This window comes from Vigna angularis, chromosome 2 (assembly GCF_016808095.1).
Source record: "Vigna angularis cultivar LongXiaoDou No.4 chromosome 2, ASM1680809v1, whole genome shotgun sequence".
Lineage (NCBI taxonomy): Eukaryota > Viridiplantae > Streptophyta > Magnoliopsida > Fabales > Fabaceae > Vigna > Vigna angularis.
In genome coordinates, this window is record NC_068971.1 from 27,108,732 (window position 1) to 27,131,750 (window position 23,019).

A 23,019-nucleotide genomic window follows, 5' to 3' on the forward strand; every position below is an offset into this window, starting at 1 on the left:
GGATGTGGAATATAAATTTCTAGCACGCTTCTTTCCACCATCAAAGAGCACAGAGGTGAAGGCTGCCATTGCTACCTTCGTACAAGGAGTAGATGAACCACTTTGTGAATCATGGGAAAGATTTAAATCTTTATTGAGAAAGTGTCCCAGCCATGGATTCAGTCTAGAAATGCAAGTGCAAACTTTCTGTAATGGTTTGCAACCTCATACAAAGATGATATTAGACGCATCCTTTGGTGGTTCAGTACTTTTTAAGACTGCTGATCAAGCCATTGCTGTGATAGAAAATATGGCTTCCATTGATTTGAGGAGCCAACATGGGAGAATTCCAGCACAGAGGAGAGGAGTGTATGAACTGAGTGCCCAGGATGCTTTACTTGCACAAAATAAGATTCTGGCCCAACAGATGGAACTCCTAACTCAACATATGGCCAAACTACCTCAGCAGTTGCAAGCAATGCAAGCTCAACCTCAACCACATCATCAAGTAATGAGATGTGATTTCTGTGGAGATAGCCACCCCAACGGCCATTGTCAAAGTCCTAGTAGTTCCCAACATGAAGAAGTCAACTATATGGGAAATCAAGGACGACAACACTTCTTCAACAATCATTTCCCTAATCCTTCCAATCAAGGGTGGAGACAAAATCAAGAAGCTTCTAGCAGTAAAAATCCGTATCAACTTGCTCAACATTATCCACCTCAAAATGATCGGACTTCAAAGCTAGAAGACACATTGCAGATGTTTATGCAGCAGTCCATCCAAAACCAGAAAAACACTGATGCATCCATAAAGAACCTGGAAGTGCAAGTTGGTCAATTGGCTAAGCAATTAGCAAACCAACAGGGTGGACATTTTACTGCAAATACTAAAGCCAACCCGAAGGAGGAGTGTAATGTAATATTCACAAGAAGTGGGAAAGAGGTTGGAAGAAAAGAAGAAGAAGAAGAAAAGCCAGAAGAAGAAGATCAGAAAGAAAATGAAGAAGAAGAAGAGATTGTTGGAAGAGAAGAAGAAAATAAAAAAAGTGAAAAAGAGAAAAACCAAAAAGAGAAAGAGATAGCAAAACACCTTCCTTATCCTAAAATACCCTCTAATAAAGAGAAGGAGAAACAATTGGCTCGATTCAAGCAAATTTTCAATCAGCTTGAAGTTACCATGCCCTTGACCGAAGCACTACAACAAATTCCTGCTTATGCGAAGTACATGAAGCAAATCCTCAGCAAGAAGAAATACTTAGATGAGGAAACAATTGAAGTACAGGGAAATTGCAGTGCCATCATGCAGAAGACTCTTCCTCCAAAATTTAAAGATCCAGGGAGTTTCACCATTCCATGCACTATTGGAAACCAGGAGATAGGTAGAGCTCTCGTTGATTTGGGGGCTAGTATCAATCTGATACCCCTATCTATGCTTAAGAAGATTGGTGGTCTTGAAGTCAAGCCTACAAGAATGATGTTGCAACTGGCAGATAGATCCATCAAGTACCCATATGGTGTAGTGGAAGATGTGGTGGTCAAAATAGATAAACTCCAATTCCCGGTGGATTTTGTAGTTATGGACATGGAGGAATCTGCAGATATACCACTCATCCTTGGAAGACCTTTCATGAAGACAGCCAAGGTTGTCATTCATGTTGAAGAAGGAACAGTGAAATTGAAAGACCAAGATGAGGAGGTGACTTTCAACGTCTTTGGGGGTGAGCAGCAAAATCATGAAAAAGAGACTAGTCTTGAAGCTACAGATGAACTTCTATCAATTACTAGTCTAACAGAGCAAGCTGCCAAGTTGGTAAAGAGGAGCCTTAGTTGTTTATCCCCAAGAGTAAAGGGAGAAGAAGAAGAAAAGGAAGAGGAACTAGTTCACCAAAATCCTGTGATGGCAAGCGATGAGCCCAAACCTGGCAAACCAGTGAGATTCAAGAATAGGTTATGGGTCATCAAGAACATAAAGATAAATGGAGTGCTTGAGATAGAGGCTCCATATTCTAGGAAAGTCAAGTTGGTGACTAGGAAATTGCTGAGAGGATGTTGGTGTCATGACAAGAAGAAGCATTCCAACATCAAAAATCAAACTTGAGCTTAATGGTGTCAAGCTAATGACGTTAAACAAGCGCTTACTGGGAGGCAACCCAGCTTTCTAACCCTTTCTCTATGTGTGATTTTGTTATTTGAGTGTGTTTTTATTGTTTGAATTTGCTTTAGAATGTTTTGATTTGATTTGGTTATTTTGGAGCATGTTAGTTTCAATTGTAGTTTATGTGTTGTTAATAGTTAATTAGTGTAATGTTGAGTGTTATTGTGTATTGATGTGTTTTAGAATTTTTCAATCTGTTTTTATGTGTTCTATTTTGATTGAGTTTGTTTTAAGTTTAATTGTTGAGTTTAGGTTTGTTCAAAGTGCAAAAATTGAAACCTTGAGTTGTAGAATTAGAAAGCTTTGGAAGTGTGCACCTAAATTGGCATTCTTGCACTCAATTTCAATCCTTATGGATTTGATCAAGTTTGTATAGTGAAAACATGTTAATCTGGGCTGAATTGAGCATCAAGAAGTGCCAAATTCCAAAAATCGTAGGTGTAGTTGTGAAATTCTGTAAATCTGCAATGTGGTATGGCGCTCCAGCGCCCTCTGCTCAGGGGCGCTCCAGCGCGCTCAGCACGAATCCAGTTTTCTGGCATTCTGACCCATAGCTAGCTCCAGCGCCCTCTGCTTAGGGGCGCTCCAGCTAGCTCCAACCAGACCAGATTTTTCAGCAACTCTATTTTTCTCTTCTGCTTCAAATTTTTCATGCTCCAGGCTGTGTTTTGTGATTTTTCTTGCATATTTAGTGTGCGTTTGACCTTGTGAACTCATGATCATGTGATCTAATGATTGTTTGTTACAAATACATACATTGTGAGCTCACATTTGCAAACTTTATTTTCAATCTTTTTTGCAGAAATGACTTCTTCATCCAACTCCAAGAGAATAAAAACAAACGCCGCCACAAAGTAGAGATGTCAACAGAGGAATATGCGACCCAAGTAGCATGGCTTGGGGACCAACCCAATTTATTGGGGGAGGTGGTGCAGAAAATGAAGGAGTTTGACAATGAGCTACAAATCATGAGTCACAGGACCTTTTATTTTGCTTTCTTTTACTTTGGTTGCTAGTTAGCTTTTGTTTTTCAATTTTAGTTAAGTTGTTTTAGTTATCTGGCTTGATAGACTTATGCTGATTCATAATGCTTATGGTTTGATATGAAATGATGCTTGAGATGGGTCAATTTAGTTCAAATTGTATTGCTTCCTTCATGAAAATGTCTGAGAATGCTATATGCTTAACTGAGATCATTATTCATGGCAGTTGCTTGATGTTGCTTGATGTTATTGTGGAACCTCGAGTTGACCTTGTGAGATGTTGTGCCTTAGAATTTTCTTGTGAATGCTATCATATTTGATCACAATTGACTTTGCCTGAGTTTCTCTGATATGAACCATTTGCTTGTTAGTTGCACATGATCAAGGCCATCTTGCTCTCCTACTTCTTCCACATATTGCCAAAAGAAACCAATTCAAAACCTTTCGACCTTGATTGATAAATGACTCTTTTTGAACCTTAAAGCCCAAATGAAATTTCCCTATTTTCCTTACCTTGAGCTAAATGGAGAAATCATCTGTACTGCAGGAGAATGGTTTAAGTTTGGGGGAGTTGTTATGAAAGGATGAATTGAGAAAAATTTAAAAGATACAAGTAACAAAAAGGAAGAAAGAAAAAGAGAGAAGGAAAAGTACTGAATGAAAAACAGTTGGGTGTAAGTTCGACATTGGTGGTAATCTAAGTGAAGCAAAAGAGAACTTTTATTCATGATTGTAATTGTTTGATCTCTTAGCTCAAGGTGCTTTGTTATCCAGAAAAACCATGTTCCTTCTTAGCCCAGCCACAATACAAGCCAATGAAAGTCCTTGTGATGTTGACTTACTTGTGAATGTGTTTAATTTGGTTGAAACAAATGGCAAAGTTGATTTGTGTGACAATTTGATAGTAGAGTGATAGACACACATCCTTATACACCAGTGCATTAGAGTGAAACACCATCTTAAGTGAGGATTGGTTCTACATAATTTAGTAAAGCATCCTGCCATGACTGTTGATCTCTTATAAACTATGGCATTTGATTGATTGATTGTGTTGTGAGCATCATAGTGGAAAACTAACATGATACTCATTTCTAGTTGTTTCAAGTTAAGCAATGTATTATGAATCCAACTGTAATCTTTGAAATATGTTTTGTTTGACAGTCAGATACCTTTTGCTTGAGGACAAGCAAGGTTCTAAGTTTGGGGGAGTTGATAGTGGCATATTTTACTATGAATTCAGTATTGAATTAGAGAAAATATCAACTCTTTCTCATCCTTTTTACCTTGTAAATCCTAGTTTTCATTTAGTTTAAGAAGTGGTTTCATCTTAAGCTTTAATTAGATAAATTGATCATTAACCCCTTTATTTATACAAGTTAATTAGTTGGAAGAAGTCTCTGCATCAAATGAAGAGTGTTGGAACCAGAGAAAACAAGAAAACAGCAAAAACATCAAAAATATGAAGAACCAGAATCTGGAAAAAGTTAGCTGGAGCCCCCCTGAGCAATGGGCACTGGAGCGCGCTCTGCACCAGGACTGGAGCTAGTTGGAGCGCCCCCTACAAAAGGGCGCTGGAGCGCCCTTTTTCCAGTCTTCGCGCGCTGGAGCGCGGTCTCAAGCGCGCCTGTTGCTGATTTGGCAGATTGGGTTTATTTAACCCCAAATTAGAAGGGCTTTGATATCTTTGGCATCCCAGACACAAATTCTCTCAATTGGAGCGTCCAGAGGCGAGCTAGGAGCTGTGGGAACAACCCTTCTTCATCCTTGGGTCCTCCTCCTTCTTCCATTTCCACCATTGTTGTAAGCTCAAGCTCTCCATTCATGGAGAGCTAGTTTCATTCTTGTTGGGGATTGATGTAACCACGGATCTCTTATGTAATTACAGTTGTTTTGAATGATTATATGCCTCTTTCATTGATTGTTAGTGTTTAATTCCTCTACTTAAAGCTTGTATGAGTAATTCAACCATATCATGATTTTAGGGTTTGCTTGATATTGGGAAATATTGGGTGAATCTAGAACTGGATTAAACACCTAAAGGAAATTGTATCTAGGGATAGAACTAGGACCTTTAGTTGTCTTGAATCTTAATTCTTAAAGCGGATGAACTTGTTAGGTTTTCCAAGGGATTGGAGTTTAAGAAGTAAGTCTAGGCTCTCTCTACCAAGGGATTGGGTTTGAGTAAATTAGAAGATTGACATTGGCTAATTAATGAAGAGGAAGTGATTTTCTCTACATAAGAGTGAAGTAGGTGAAATCAACCCCCAACAATATCAGTCCATATCATTTCTAATCTTTCATTTCCTAAGTGTTTGCGTTATCAAAGATCACTTTTACCATTTACTTTTTTATCTTTACTTTAATTGCATGAAAAACCCAAAAACATGGAATCATTCTTTAGTCTAAATTAGTTAGATATTATACGATTGTCTAGGACACGAGTCTCTTGGGAAACGATATCCGGTCTTACCGGTTTTATTACTTGAACGATTTGGTACACTTGCCAAAGTCTCAACAAGGCCCAAAATAAATCATAGACTAAGTCTATAATACAAAGCCTAAATAAATATTAGACTACTTGGCCCAAAATACAAGATCCAAAATTATTCTTACTCTACTTGAAGCTTCATGATGACTCAAGATGACCTAAGAGAGAGAGAGAGTCTGGGCCTATCTTCCACATATGACTCCAACTCTTCTTGAATGTGCTTGGTCATGGCTAGGTTGTATGCCATCAACAATCTTCCAATGTTTAATGAACCAAAGATTCAGTGGATTGTAAAGGATGTTTGTGTTAGTTTTTTTTATGACAAATTAGTTTACAACATGGAATGGAAAGGCTCATTTTGCAACATCTTGAAACTGTGTTAACAATTTTATAGCATAATCATTTGTTTGCGAAGTTCTCTAAGTGTACATTTGGAGTGCAGCAAATTAGTTACTTAGGCCACACATTATCTTGTAATGGAGTGGCTATGGATACAAAAAAATTGGAAGCCATGACCAAGTGGAGATAGCTTACAACTCTAAAATAGTTATGAGCCTTTTTAGGCTCAACAGGATACTATAGGCATTTTGTAAAGCGGTATGCACAAATTGAAGCACTAACAAATCTTTTAAAGAAGCACTCTTTTAAATGGTTCTCAATAGTAGTAAAAGCTTTTGATGATTTAGAATAGCTCTTACAATCGCTCCTGTATTAGTCATTCATAACTTTCAAGAATCTTTTGTTTTAGAAACAAATGCCTCAAGGATAAGCATTGTGGCGATATTGAGCCAAGGAAAGCATCCCATTGTGTATTTTTCAAAGAAGATGTCATCAAGGATGCGAAAACAATCAACTTTATGTGAGATAGTCTTATGCCATTATCGACGTACTATCTAAATTCGTACATTATTTGTTGTGCCATAAGTTTATTATTAAGGCAAATCAAAAGAGTTTGAAACAACTGTTTGAGCAAAAGTTGCAAACCCCAAAATAGCAGCTATGGTTGCCCAAATTTATTGGCTTTGATAATTCAGTATATGCTAGGAAAGGATAATATTTTAGCTGATACCTTATCCAGAAGCATTGCTTAATACATGACTGCAAAGAGTAGTTGCTCCTAAAAAAAGGATGAGTCCTTGATGAAATTCTATTAAGACCGTCTTAACAATGATGGGAAGAATGGAGATTATAGTTTAACGTCGGAGGTTCTGATTTGGAAAGGAAGAAGTATCTTGCTGGAGTTAATTCAAATGATTTTGCATGTGTTTCATAATTCTAAACTAGGATATTAGTTATTAATTCTATTTAAATTTCATAATTAAAAATTTAATATAAAATAAATTTAATTTTTAAGGAATACTTGAATAAAAGTATAATTTTATTAATTTTTTTTAATTAATGAACTTATATTATATAAATAGTTTACTATCTTATAAAGGAAATAATTTATAATTGTAACATTTAGATCTTTTCAATATAAATAATAACCTATGTATAATTGTAACCCTCTTTCTTTTATGTTAACTATTTTTCAGTTTTGTATTTAAATATGTTTTTATAAGTAAATTGAAAAATTATGTAAAAGGGTTTGGTAAAAACTTAAAGGATGATTTTGAAGTTCCAACTAATTTGTATTCCTGAGTTACTTTAGTAAAATTGTGATCACAACTTCATAAACCATTAGATTAGACTCAAATTTTTATAGAGTACTATTGAGATATTGTTCTCCACTATATGACTAGTTGGATTTATAATTGGAGGTTTATGCCAAGAAAAATAATTTTTGCATTTTAGTTTAAAAACTAGATCTCCACATATGATCTAGTTTTGAGTTGCCTTGGTAAAAATTTTATTATGTTAACCAGTAGTACGATGAAATTTTTATCTTGAGTAAATAAGACATAATACTTCATTCTAGAAGTTTCTGGTTAAAGAAATATTTTCTTAGTTTGAACTAGTATCACCTATTTTTTGTTTCAAGTTACTTTACTAATAATTTGATTCCTGCTTCATTAAACGATGGATCAAGTTCAAAATTTTATAGGATGTTGCTAAGATAATATTCTTCACTCTTACTCTTTATATTCACATATAAAGATATGTAGTAAGAAATATAATTTTTGCATTTGAGATAAGATGTGAAATATCATAAATAAATATTAGAATATTTAAATAGCGAATGATAGCTTAACCATTACATTTTTAAAATATTTAAATAGTGAATTATGACTTTACTTTTATATATTAAAGTATTCAAATAGTGAATGATTGCTTTATTTTTACATGATCGTGAATCTATAGGAAAAAAATAATATTAATGTAATATTATAATAATAATATATTCTTTTTATAGGGTTAAATATGTTTTTCGTCTCTTAAGTATCATACGTTTTTGGTTTTAGTCCCTACTCAAAACTTTGATGGTTTTTAGTCCTTATAGTTTTGAAACTCTGAGTTTTAGTCCTTCAAATTGAACGGTGTTAAGTTTTAGTAGAGGTGGCAAACGGCGTTGCCACGTGAAATACCAGCTGCCCTCTTCTCTTTCTGCCACGTTCTTGATTGAAATCAAATTAACAATTAGGGTTCTTAATTGGAAAATTAGGGTTCTTAATTGGGGCAAAGTTAATTAGGGTTCTTAAGAAACGGTGGGTGTGATGAAACTGTGCATCCACCACGCAAACAAACTAGCCTCCAACCACCAGCGTTTCTCTCTTCTTCGACCCAGACAACACCCTATCTGCAATGTTTGTCAGGTTAGTAACTGATTAAACGAACAAAATAGAAATGAAAAAGGAAACTGTTTTTCAGATGTTTGAAATTGTTGAAGATTGATTCTTTTCTGCGTTGTCGTAGGAGAGAAGAGCCTTCACGTTCGGTGCAGAGAGTGCGATGTGTCGATTCAATCTGCGAATGAACACACCCTTAAGCATGATAGGTTCCTTCTCGCTGGTGTTAAACTTTCTGCTTCTTCTTCATCGCAAGAAACCCCTTCTCCTTCAAACTCTGCCCCTGATTCTCTTTTTGACGTTTCTCATAAAAAAACATTACCTTTATCTTCCACTGTCAGTAAGGTTGGTGTTGAAGCGGCGACTTCCACCGACGCTAGCAGCATATCGGAGTATTTGATAGAGACTCTTCCTGGGTGGCAGGTTGAAGACTTTCTCGATTCATATTCTGTTCCCTTTCGTTCTGGTGCTCGTGAAATTTTCTCCAATTGAAAAAATTTACTTTGCCCCAATTAAGAACCCTAATTGCCTAATTAAGAACCCTAATTGCCCAATTAAGAACCCTATTTGTTAATTTGATTTCAATCAAGAACGTGGCAGAAAGAGAAGAGGCCAGCTGGTATTTCACGTGGCAACGCCGTTTGCCACCTCTACTAAAACTTAACACCGTTCAATTTGAAGGACTAAAACTCAGAGTTTCAAAACTATAAGGACTAAAAACCATCAAAGTTTTGAGTAGGGACTAAAACCAAAAACGTGTGATACTTAAGGGACGAAAAACATATTTAACCCTTTTTTTATATAATGGTAAGAGGAAAAGTAAAACAAAGAGAATATTGATACTTGCATCCATATATCTTTCTTCCTTATTCTTCTCCATTTTTATTTTTTTTTCTAAAATAAAAGTTATTTCACAATATTTTAAAGTAGTTTAGAGAAATTATTTAATTAACTAAAAAAAAGTAAAGTTTACTTAGACAAATTATTTTGAAATAAAGAAAAATAGATATTTATTATTTTTTATTTAATAAGATGTTCATGAAATAATTCTATTTATTTAGTTAGTAAGATATTTATAACCTCATATTTATTTATTATTTTAATTTTTTTAATTCATTTATGTAAAATGATTTTTATCTATTATTTAATTTAATCAATTATTATTTGAATAATTCTATTCCCAATTTTTGAATATATGATTTTAACTATTTATTTATATTATTTTATTTTAATTTAAATAATTATTAATATATATATATATATTATAAATAAAGATTGAATAATTATAGTTAAAGGTGTAAATTTTGAAATTTAAATGTGTAGTATTAATTTATTTATCTTGATTAGCCATTATAAAATACAATACTCAATTTTGTTTATTATAGTTGGAGGTGTAAAAGATTTAAAAGAGTAGTATTAATTTTTTTTCTTTAATAGCCACTACAACATTTATTAAGAGAAAAAATAATTAGTAAATTATAAAGAATTTTTGTTATATTGGTATGACATGAATTGTTTAAATTAAGTTGATGATAATAATATTATATGTATTATGATTTAATGTCAATAACTTATTATTATATTTTTATGATTGTGGTTTTTACCTGCGATAATTGTATATGTATGTTTATATATACGAGAGTAGATATTTCACAAGTAGCTTTAAGGATAAAAAAACGAGCTTATGATGTTGTGAATAGTAACTAACACGTGTATATATTTATGTACTTATGTATTCGATAGTGCCTCTTTATTAATAAGAAATATTTTTATTTTAAAAAAATTACTTGAAATTTTGGAGGACTATGAATACATAATATATAGGTTCATACTTTTGTACTGAATATTATTATTTAATTGTGAACTGATTTGGGTTGTTATATTTAATGGTATCAGAATAATTTGTCCATTGTGTGACTTAGAGTTATGGATGTAACATGCTTCTTGTCTTAATTCTAGCTTGTCTTTTTAGAGATTTCATAGAATTTATGTGGTGTAATGTGTATTAATTGATTTTGATGTAGCGTATGAAATGAATGAAAGATTATGTAAAGAGTTTGAAATGAGATAACAATTAACTCGTAAGTTAGCTAAACACTAATATGAAATTACATATTAAGGAAGAGATACGACAACAGTGATTTTTGACAATGAATATTAATTCTACAACTAAAATATATTAAAACAAGGTTAAAAGGGAAGGGTTTTTGACATCAGTTATGAACTGAAGAAAAAAAGTTCATATTTTGTTTCAGTAAAAATAATGAAACACTAAACCAAAAATAAAATAAAAAATGAGTTTTTGGTTTCGGTTATACTAATAACCAAGGTAGAAAATGTATGGCTTCAATTTTGTGAAACCGAAATCATATATGTCTTGTTCAGAAAAAAGAACAGTAAAACTTTTGAAAAATCTTAAAATTTTTGACACACATTTCGATGAACCGATGTCAAAATTGGTGTATGGCTTCGAGTTTTTTATGCATCCGAAGCCATATATACTATTCAGATATACAGATAAATAAAAACGCGATTTTTGAAAATTTTGGCAAACCTTTAATGTTTGATTCTATTTTAATTTTGGCACACCTTTAATTGGTTAATGTCTCTCAACTCAAGCAGTCTAAAACGGTGAGTTCTTCATCATCACTAAAATTGGTTCATGAATGTTTCCTTTTCCTCATTATATCCATAGTGAGATGGTGGAGGTTTGTGTCACAAGTTCAATATCCATACGTTTTTTACACCGGCATATTTTTTATCCTCATAAATTTTATTATTTAGAGAATTAAATTCTATTTTCAATATGACGTTTAGCTAGGACATACTGTTTGCGAATGAAGACAGGTGTGGTTAAGAAGACTTCTATGTAGTAGGAAGAATGAAGTTTTGAATATAATCCTAAAACCCTGCCTAAAAATGTCAAAGCTTTCACAAATACTACGAAACATTAAGTAATAAAATTGACGCTCCAAAGATTTGTACCTATATAAATAATGGCAAATTATCCTCGAAAAGCATTAAATAATTATAATTTTTATTTTTAAATACTCGGTATAACTACTATTTTTTGTAATTATGTGATATTAGTTATAACAATTTTCTATCATAATATCTATAAAAATAATTATGGCTATCATTCAATAACATAAATATTGTAATAAGTTTATAATTTTTTAAAATAAAATTATGTATGAACTTAAGCAACTAGGATAACTTCGATAATTCATCTTTAATATGTCATTGTGAACTATATCATAACAAAAAAATAAAACTAAAATGAAATCATAAAAATACGGTATCAAACTTATAATAGAAAAATAGTTACATATTTTTTAGTCTCCGAACTTGAATGTAAAATTAAAATTGGTCTTTGTCTAAAACTTTGATCTATTTTGGTTCTTAAGTTAAAAAATTACATGATTATAATCCTTTTAATTTAACTAAATTAAAAGAATTGATGTGTTAAATATACTAGCATCTGAATTTTTTATATCATTTGACACCTTTCGAATTCAATATCTATTGGAAAATGTGTTTTTGTATGTTAAAAAAAATTAAAGTAATTAGGTTAAAATGATTACTTTCATTCAATTTTAAAGTTTAAAAATGAAAATATATTAAAAAACGAATTCCAACTTTACGTTCAATTACTAAAAATATAATTAATCCATAAAAAAATACAATTAATCCATTAAAAAATACAAAACAAACTTTTTATAGAGTAACTACACATTACAAGATTTGATATTTATTATGAAAAAAGAAAATATAAACTTATAATAAAAACAAGAGAAACTAAAAACCGCTTATCAATTTTCAAATCATCAAAAAATTTATAGACATAAAAATCATTTTGATGATAAATATGAAATACCTTAAACTTCATATTTCGCAAATCATCTTTATGCATTTTCTTCATATTGCTCTTAAAACAAATCAAAGGAGAACAAAAAGTTTCACAAGAACACACTATATAATTTTCGAAGAAAAAAATTATTATAGTTCTTTGCATTCCCTTATGCAAAAGGTTTAAAATTAATTATATTAAAATTGATTATACTAAATATTTAAAATGATTTAACATCTGAAATCAATTAGGATGAGAGAAGTCGTAAATTCACAATATGAATGCAAATTGGATAGGAAACATTGAATATACACTAAACACAAGTAGAGTTTGGTGCCTTGAACGCGTTTACATGATAAAACGGTGTTAGTGTTGTTACTAGAAAGCAGAAACTTCTAGTGTAATTGCATGACAAAATTTCAAAGCTTCCAAACAATTATTTTAAATGATTCAACATTCACAGGGTAGATTATTTTTTATCCACAAATTAGAATAACTATTTTGAATGAAAGTGCGTGTTGAAACTATTCTTCAACTAGAATATTAAGAATTTTAAATAGTAAATTTTAAAATTGACATCTTATATTTTTTTTAATCCATCATTTTATTTTTTATTTATCTATGAAGTTTTATATTTTTAATTTATTACTAGTGAAAAACTTGGAATGGTAATATAAATTGTGTCATTAATCTAAAATATAATTTATATGTTAGCATTTGTTTACTTATACGATGATTTTATATATTACAAATAACATTTATTGCATTTATATATATTGCCTTTTAATAGTATATTTTCTTTTATACTAAAAATAAAATTCTAGTCGTAGGACATTGAAAAATAAATTTTGAATAAATAAACTGTTGAAAAGTTATAAACATGTTACAAACGTTTATATTTTTATTTTATTTTATTATAAATTTTGTCTCTCCAAACTTTAATTGCTCGGAAACTTCGTCTAACATTAGAAGATATTCAAGATATTGTTTTGTTGTACAAGTTTTAAGGAAGTAGCAATGTGAAAAATAAAGTAGTTGAAAAATGATTTATTTTCTATTAAAGATTCAACATTTTCTTTAATGAGTGTGAATGTTTCGTTAAAAGAAAATATTATCAGTGTAGAATTAGATACTTTAATATCATTAAGTGGAATTTCTATAAAGTGTGCAAATGAAGTTATGTTACTATACATATTATTTAAAGAAAACAAAAAAATATATTTTAAAATTAATAATTATTTAAAAATAGTAATACTTAAGTATTTTAATATTAAAAGGTTTTAGTATAAATAGTTTATTATAAATGAGCTTATTGTTTTAAAATATATCATTTCTCTATAAATTCCTTTTATAAAGTTTTTTAACTTCCTAAGAGTTTTTTTCTCTTTGCTTGTTTGATTGATAAATGAAATTGTATGATTCATCATCATGACAAGCTTTTTAATTTGGACCAACCAGTTTCTCTTTTCATTTAAGTTAATTTTTTACCCTTTTCTCACGGTCCAATCTATTTTGTCCTTTTGGTTGCATGTGTTGTTTAAGTGATTAATATGATTCTCTATTTATCAATGATTCCAAGAATGTGCTCTAATCATATTTGTGTTGTTCCTAAGTATATATAAAGTATATTATGAGTCTGAAGAGGGTTTGATATTCTTAGAGAAAGTTGAGATGTCTCAAATGTAAAGGAAGCTAGTCTAGTCTTGATCTCTGTTGTGTGATTTTTGTCAAATTGAATGAATTGCAAGTTGTTGCTTTATTGAATTTGAGGATGAAATTGATTTTTCATTATAAATTTGGTTTGGTGTATTTAATAATATGGTCTTGTATGGTTTGAATGACAACTATATGTTTTGAGTGTTGTGATTGTTTTTGGTTATGAATGTGAGTGAAATATGAGCAATTGAGCAATTTGATACAAATTCTATTATATGTAAAACTGATTTTGAACAAAGGGACTAAAGAGGATTACCAATTTGATCAATTGAAAAGGTCCCAATTTCTTGATCTCAACATGAAATTTTTTGGTTTATTGATACATCACTGAGCAATAGTAAACTGTTGTTGAGCGCCAACTTCATGCTACAATTTTGAGAGCATTTTAGCTCCAAGATGCTGAACCCAGACTATGCTATTGAGTTCCAAACTGTGTCGTTAAGCGCTAGCTTTTTGTGAATCTTTAGTGCTAAGCAGCAGTAGGGTACCACTAAGTGGCAACATGGTACCATTAAGCGGCAGTTTTGTACTGCAAGTCTAGAGCATTTTAGCTCCATAGCGTTGGGCTTCAGAAGTTTTACTAAATGTTGGTTTTGTCGAGAGGTTTAATGATAAGCACCAGAAGTGTCTCTAAGCACTTATTTAATAGTTAGTTATGTTTTCTCTTTAATTAGTTCTTGGTGTTTCTGTTAATTGGTATATTCGTGTTCATGACTTTAATAGTGAATATAATTGATGTGAAAGTGTTGTGTAGTGAATGCTTGATAAATTTATGGATAAATATGCATGTGAATAATGATGAGCTTGTTAGTGGACATGAGCATTGTTTGTATTTGGTGTAATTCGAAGAATTTTTGTGGGAAAAATCTATGGTGGCGTTTCTTTAGTGTATGCATTGATGTATAGATTCAGTAATTGGCTAAGGCTTTGTATTGTATAGACCACCATAAGTGTACACCTCCGATGAATTATGATATCAAGGGCATGTATATTCGGATACTTGAGTTCAAAGTTCAAAGTTATTTGTTTCATGTGTATATTTATTCATTGTATTTATATTCATTCTTAGTTTGTATATATAATATGATTTATTGGTTTTAGGATAAGTCTTTTGCAAATTAACTTACCCTTCTTATGTGTTTCTGTCTTTTTTATTTTCTTCTTTTACAATAATCACTTTTACTAGTGTAATCAAATGAGAAAGCATGAATTAATATATCTCAAGTGGGATATGTGTTGCTGTTGTGTCGTTATTAGGTTATTTTTCTTTGTTCCTAAAATATTAAGAAAGACTCTAAATTTTCCTATTGTACCATAATTTTTTTGAAACTATATTTATGTATTTCATGTTACTATGATTACACTTTGAAATAATTATATTACCAATTCTCTATATTGTGAATTACCAAATTTGAATATTATTATAAAATGTATTATTTTATTCGTTTTATCACTATTTTTATAAGAAGATATGAAGAATGAATTTTAATATCTTTAGAAAAACTAAATCAATCATAAACTAAATTATATATATTAAATGTAATGTGGTATAAAATTCTTAAATAGTTAGTATAACAATCAAATAATAGAATATATAAAATTGGAAGTAATAAAATAATTTAAATTTATTTTTATCCTAGCATTAGGACTCTAATGACATTTAACTAATATATGTATTTTCTAATAATTCTATTTTAGTCATTATTAGTAATTATGATTAGTTTAGCTATATAAGTAAAAATAAATGATTAATATAATTAAAGTAATATAAACTACTAAAAGTTAAAATAATTATATATTTTTTTATTAACAATGGTAGTTAATATTATGTTAGAGGAGGAGTTAAATTCAGACTCTCACGCCTTTCTATTTCTATTATATTGATTAAGTTAGACATTATTTTACACATTAGAAATTATTGTGTCTAAAATAATCTCTATTTTTAATAAAAACTTATAATTAATATATAAATTAGGCATTAAATTGCTCTCTAATATTAGTTATCCAGATTTGAAATACTTGTTATGGTTAAATACTAAATTAATTTCTAATTGAAAATATGGACTAACATATTAAAAGATATATAATATATTAAAAGATGTTTTATAATGTTGTTAGTTAAAGAGATTAATACAATGTTTAGAACGATTTTTGTTTTAGTTAAAAGAAATTTATATGAAATAAACGATATTGATGGCTTATTTATGTTATTTAAAATCTTTTATAGATCTTAATTATATTAATTGATATATTTTATTTTAATGTTAAACTAGGTATAATTAATATTAACACTAAAAAATATTAAAAATAAAATTAAGGTTTAATAGGTTCGGAGGTCCTTATATTTGTGGGTTCATTTCAATTGGGTCCTCCAATTTTGAAAGTGATCAATTTGGTCCCTAATTTAACAAAATTGAGTCAATAATACCCTTTCCGTTAAATGTAATGGACGGCGTTAACTTTTTAAACATGTGGCATGTTGAGGCATCCTTTTATTTGTAGGTTGCACAGTTTTATTTGAAGGATGCTTCAACATACCACATGTTTAAAAAGTTAATGTCGTCCATTGCATTTAACGGAAAGGGTATTATTGACTCAATTTTGTTAAATTAGGGACCAAATTGATCACTTTCAAAATTGGAGGATCCAATTGAAACGAACTCACAAATATAGGGACCTCCGAACTTATTAAACAAGAAATATGTTTGACATACATTTACAATAAATTAAGAACGTACTTGATTTTTAGAGGTGGGAACCAAGATGATTTAATGTAACCACCCATTACATCAGTAAGTTTGATTTTTGATTCACCTTGAAAATAGCTTACCTACCCTTTGTTTCGTCCACGACCAGACGATGGAAAATTGATAGAGGCATCGTTTTCATATTCCCTCAAAATCAACTGCAAGGCTCACTTCAGAGAAATTGCCATGGCTGTTTTTTGACGTTTTGCAAGGCTCATAATATCACTATAATTTGCACCACAGATAATTGATTCCAACTGCACTATCCCTTTCCCTAAAACCCAGTCGTCTATGTTGACTTTGAATGTTCGATGTACATGTCTGGTCTATTTGCTTGCAAGTGTTCATGTTACGGTGTTTTTTTCTTCTTAATATCCTACTAATTTAATTTCATAAATTCAGTTTTATTTGTACCTTAGATTTCATGAGAAAAATTAAACATGTCTTTCTCAAATCATATTGAGTTATAGTTACAGTAGTTTTAAATTAAATATTTGTTTTTTTCAAATTTTTTTAAATAGAAACCCACATCTTTTCAAATTATTAAAAAGCACCAATGTTAATCTCTATACTTTCAATAAAACTATACGTATTTTTGTAATATTTTCTAAAAAGTAACACTTACCTCTCTTGTTTTATTTTATAAAATATATATTAGTTAAAATTTAAATAAAAACATGAAAGGCTTTGATTTGTACAAATATTCATTTTTAAAATATAACTTTTAATTTATATATTTTTAATTAAATTTAATGTATGTTATTTTTAAATAAAAGAAAGTAATGACACTTTATTAAGAATGAGTAATGTCATTATATTTAAAATATAAGATGACAAATATCTTTCTATTAAAAGTTAGAAAAATTAGGGGTGGCATGATTATTATTTTATTAAAAATGTAATAATCATATGTATTTAATATTTTAAAAATATTGAGTATAATATGATATTTATTTAAGTATTTTTTTTAACTTGTGTTTGGATGGAATAAGTTAGAAAGGTATTTGTTTTATTTGGAAAATTTAAAATTCTTTGTAATATAAAGTATTTAGAAATAAATTAAAAATTAAGAAATTTTCAAAGATATTTCAAATTAATATAATAGAAGAATTTTAAATAAGTAATTTGAAAATTTTCTTTTTCACTTTGCTCTCACTCTACTCATGATTGAGTTGGTTCAAGTTCAAGGTTCAACTGACTCACCTTGGGCTGAAGGCTCAATTGAATGTCGAGAAGGGTCAAAGGTCAGAACGAGTTCATATGGATCGAAGGTCAAGATGAGTTGATATTAGGCGAAGGTCAAGATGAGTCGGCTTGGCCAAAGATTGAGCTAAGTAAGTCTGGATCTAAGGTTGAGCTAACAGTGTGTCCCTGCCTTACTTGATAAAGAAAGTCAATTATGACAATTGAAGCATTCACATGAGAGCTTTTTTGGGATCCTAAAACGTGTGGGATGTTATTGCAAATGAGTACAAAGAGCCAGTAAAAGATAAAGAGTAGAGTGGCCCAAGTTGTTGTGTTGAGAAGATCAAGTGTGAAGGATCAATCAACCCTGTACATACTATACTGAGTTGCTAATGAATCTGGCTTTGAGAAGATAATGAATGCTAAATCTTCAACAAAAACGTGACAAATTCTGGAAAAAGTATACAAAGGCGATAATTGTGTACAACAAGTCAGACTTCAAAGTCTCAAGGTTGAGTTTGAAAGTTTGAGAATGAAAAGTAGAGAATGAGTGATAGAGTTTATATCTCGTGTGGAGAATTAGTGAATCAACTTAGAAGAAATGGAGAGGAGTTTCCTGCCAGCTAGATCATGGAGAAAATCCTAAGGTTGCTGACTAAGGACTTCAAAAAATTGTATGTTCCATCGAGGAGTCCAATGACTTGACCACGCTCTCGGTTGAATAACTTGCTGGATCCTTGGAGGCACATGAGTAGTGAAGGATGACAATGCTTGAGACACTCGATCAAGTACTTCAAGCCAAGCTTGACATGAAGGAAGGTGCTCGGAATAGTCGAGGTTAAGGTGGTCCTTGAGGAGGAGGTCATGGACGAGGAGTTTGTGGGCAAGGTGATCATGAAGATTAATATAAGAAAATTGGACAACAAAACTAGAGAGGTCGTGGAAGAGCAAGAGGCTGTGGAGGTCGGTCTAATAATTCTAGAGTGGAATGCAATAAACGTGGCAAGCATGACCATTATGCCAATGACTGCCGATTGGCCAAGTGTTATAATTGTGGTAAGGTCATCCATATAAAAAAATACTATCGAGTTAAAAAGAAACAAGAAACAAATTTCCTCACTAAGGAAGCTGATGAAGAGATAGGGATCCTAATGATGTCAAGGACCTAGAGACCAAACTATCGAGCTTGAAGACCGAGCTACCAAGCTTGAGGTCGAGCTATCAATCTCGGATGCCGAGTTGCTGAGTAAGAGCCCAAATGTTGTGTTACTAACCTAGAAGAGCCCAAATGATGGGTTGTTGAGCTCCAAGGTCAGTTGCCCAGATGCAAGGCCAGGTTGCTAAGTCATAAAGCCAGGTTGGCAAGCTTCAAAGCCAGGTTGCCAAGCTACAAAGCCAGGTTACCAAGTTGCAAAGCCAGGTTGCAAAGCCAGGTTGCAGAGCTACAAAGCTAAGTTGCCAAGCTATATGGTCTGGTTGTCGAGTTGGGGTGTCGAGCTCAATCCGAGTTGTTTGATATCGAGGAGTGTGAAAGCTGAGGTGAATTCAAACAAAACAATAGATGCCAAGTTCAAGCCAAGTTGTTCAAACACCTCAATCTGGTATTTAGATACTAGGTCTAGTAACCACATGTGACAAAAACATGTTTAGAGAGCTTGTCAAAGTAGATGTCAAGTATGTTTCTTTTGGAGATAATTCAGAGATAGTTGGGAAAGGAAAATGTATAATCTGATACCGACAAGAAGATGGTTGGTTTAGTGAAATGAGAGATGTTATGTACCCGATCTCAAAAATAACATTCTAAGCATGGGTTAGTTGATGGAAAAGGGTTACTCAGTGATGAAGAACTGAGTACTATACTTGAAGGATAAACTCAATTGCTTGATAGCCTAAGTCGAAATAAAAGAAAAATAGAATGTACAAGATGGAGCTGAACATAATACATAAGAAATGTTTGAAGATGGATATGAAAGATAAAGTTGTGATGTGACATTTTTGCTTTGGCCACTTGAATTTTGGAGGATTAACTGAGTTGTCGAAGACATAGTTGATGCAGGGGCTACCAAATATAGAGTTTGAAAAGAAGTTTTGTAAAGAGTGTGTACTCGAAAAGCATTCAAGGGAAATTTTTTTGAAGACTATTGAGTACCAAGCGGGGACACAACTTGGTTTAATTTAAAAAGTTTTGTAAATATTTTGTCTCATTCGTGGACGAATTTTCATGAAAGATGTGGGTTTATTTCTTATACAGAAATCCAAGGTGTTTGAGATGTTCAAGTTTAAAGCGATGGTTGAGAAGGAAATCGAAAAGCCAATATAAGTTGTTCAGTTTGATAGGGGGAGGTAAGTTCATATAAGGAGAATTTATGAAATTTTGTGAGGAAGATCGAATAAAGCGTTTCTTAACAACTCCATACTCCCCGCAATAAAACAATGTAGCAGAAAGGAAGAATCAAACCATTCTTAACATGGTTCAAGCTATGCTCATAAGTACAAATATGTTAGAGAAATTATGGGCAGAAACAATGTAATGTGTTGTCTATGTCCAAAATAGGAGCTTGTATGCAAAGCTAAAAGAAAAGATGTCCTAGGAAGCTCAAAGCAAGAGGAAACCAAGTGTGAAGCATCTCAAAGTATTTGACAGCATGGCCTATTGTCATATTCTAGCACAACAGAGAATTAAACTAGAAGACAGGAGCAGGAAATACGTGTTTATTGGTTTATGATGAAAAGACCAAATCATATAAATTATACAACCTAATAACAAACAAAGTGCTAGTATGCCGAGACATGCAATTTAATGAAGAAAATGAACGAAACTAGGATGAGATGAAGGAAAAACTAGGTTCAAACACAAAACAAGGAAACGAGAGCTTGATGGTTGAATAAAGGAGCTCGACATGTGAAGAAAGGAACCCAATAACAGAAACCAGGAGCTCAACAAACATGAATAAGAGCTTGGCCAACATGAATGAGAGCTCGATAGATGGAAATGGAGGCATGGAAAAAATCCAGGATGATGAAAATATTGATGAGGATGAACCTTTGCGGCTTAGAACTCGAACTCTCCAAGACACATACAATACTATTGACGAGGTACATGTTATATGTCTTTTAGTAGGTGTAGAGGATATAAACTTTGAGGAAGTCGTGCTCGATGACAAATGGAAGAAATCTATAAATGAAGAGATTGACATATGGGGACTGATAAATTTACCTACAGGAGTCGGACCAATTGGTGTGAAGTAGGCGTATAGGAAGACAAACAATGCAAAAAGAGAGGTGGAGCGCTACAAAGCTTGGCTTGTGGTAAAAGGCTATAAACAGAAGAAAGGTATTGATTATGATGAAGTCTTTGCTCCCATGACAAGAATAGAGATAATCCAGCTACTATCTAAGCACGAAGATGGGGACGAATCGACACCAACAAATATCGTAGCTTAATTGGAAGTTTGATGTTCTTAACAAACACAAGGTCAGACTTGATGCTAAGTGTGGGAATCACAAGCCGCTTTATGGAGGAGTCAAGATATTCCCATTGTAAAGTGTTGAAACGGATTAATGGATACTTAGATAGTGAGTGGTGCGAAGACATAGATGACCCAAAGAGTACGATAAATTACATCTTCTTTATGGGGAATAGGACTTGTCGTAACCGGAATCGTGACGGGACGACGATCCAAAAAAAAACGGGTTTTAGAAAAAGAGATTTGGAGTCGCCACCATAGTTTATTATGGAAAACTATGGAAAACCCATAAAATAATAAGACACGGTCCACGAAAACCATATTCTGGGTTCGGGAGTCGGTTACGCGTAGGGAAGGTGTTAGCACCCTACAACGCCTGCCCTAAGGCAGTACCTTTAACTAAATGCACGAATATGATGTGGTTTTCAAAATGTTTAACTATCCCCTAAAATAAAACTCTAAATAAATAAAATATATTTTTTAGTTTTTTGGGCTCGACAAGGAGTGACCTTGCTCCAACGTATTCTCATTCAAAATGAGAAATCAGGGTTACATAGTTCTTTTGGAAACTATTTGGAAAGTTTGTTGGGAGAATTGTTTGAGAATTTTGTTTGGAAATGATTGTGGATAATTTTGGATTTTTGGGAAGTGAAACTGACAAGGACTAACCTTGCTCCTACGTATCTCCACTTTTGGTGGAGAATCAAGGATCACGTAGTTCTAGCGGAAAGATTGTTTGTTATTTGAAAATGTGGATGTTTATTTTAGTTTTTGAAGATTTTATTTTTTTGATATTTATTATTTATTATTTTTATTATTTTTTTTATAAAAGAAAGAGAAAGTGTTTTTAGCACAAGGACGATGCGTGCGATCACACATGTGCTTAACCTTTAAAATATTATTTTTTTTGGTAATTTTATAAAATAAGCAGAAAAGGTGTTTAGCACACGGACGATGCGTGCGATCACACATGTGCTTAACCTTTAAAATATTATTTTTTGGTATTTTTATAGAATAAACAGAAAAGGTTTTTAGCACAAGGACGATGCGTGGGATCACACATGTGCTTAACCTTTAAAATATTATTTTTTTGGTATTTTTATAAAATAATCAGAAAAGGTTTTTAGCACAAGGATGATGCGTGCGATCACACATGTGCTTAATCTTTAAAAAATTATTTTTTGATATTTTTATAAAATAAACAAAAAAGGTTTTTAGCACAAGGACGATGCGTGCGATCACACATGTGCTTAACCTTTAAAATATTATTCTTGTTATTTTTTTTTAAGAAAGAGAAAAGGTTTCTAGCACAAGGACGACGCGAGCGGTCACACGTGTGCTTAACCTTTAAAACATTATTTTTGTTATTATTTTTTATATCTATTTTCTACCTTTTTTTTGTGTTTAGAGTGCAGCAAATAAACCAAGCCCAATAAATAAATAAAAATAAAACACCAGATATAGGAGTGGGGGTTATCATACAAGGGGTTACATACAGTAAAAACTAATAAGCAAACAAATAATAATAAAAATAGAGAAACAAAAGCATAAAAATAAAGCAAGAGAAACAGCCCAACAAGAATAGGGGTGTAGAGATAAAAACCAGAAGTGCGGAGTAAAATTGAGGCTCTTTAGTTTGGGCCAAAACCCTTTTCTCCAACTTTGTATTTGGGTGTAAGGACGAAATTTGGGGGTGCCATTGGGTATTTGCTTGTCTGGC

At 31.7% G+C, this 23,019-nt stretch overlaps 1 protein-coding gene across 1 annotated transcript; it reads left to right on the forward strand.

The window, feature by feature from the left end:
* Positions 1–214: 214 nt before the first annotated feature.
* On the forward strand, positions 215–8,826 carry LOC108327452 (B-box zinc finger protein 21-like). The gene is made up of 2 exons (XM_052872583.1): positions 215–545; positions 8,462–8,826. Exons 1-2 carry the CDS (start codon positions 215–217, stop codon positions 8,824–8,826), a joined length of 696 nt encoding a protein of 231 aa, XP_052728543.1.
* The last annotated feature ends 14,193 nt before the right edge of the window (positions 8,827–23,019 follow it).

What these genes read in the sequence shown, in the direction of transcription:
- LOC108327452 (XM_052872583.1), top strand. Translation starts at nt 215, where the DNA reads ATGATATTAGACGCATCCTTTGGTGGTTCAGTACTTTTTAAGACTGCT. An exon ending in CGGCCATTGTCAAAGTCCTA is followed by an intron (nt 546 to 8,461) that starts GTAGTTCCCAAC and finishes GCGTTGTCGTAG; the next exon opens with GAGAGAAGAGCCTTCACGTT.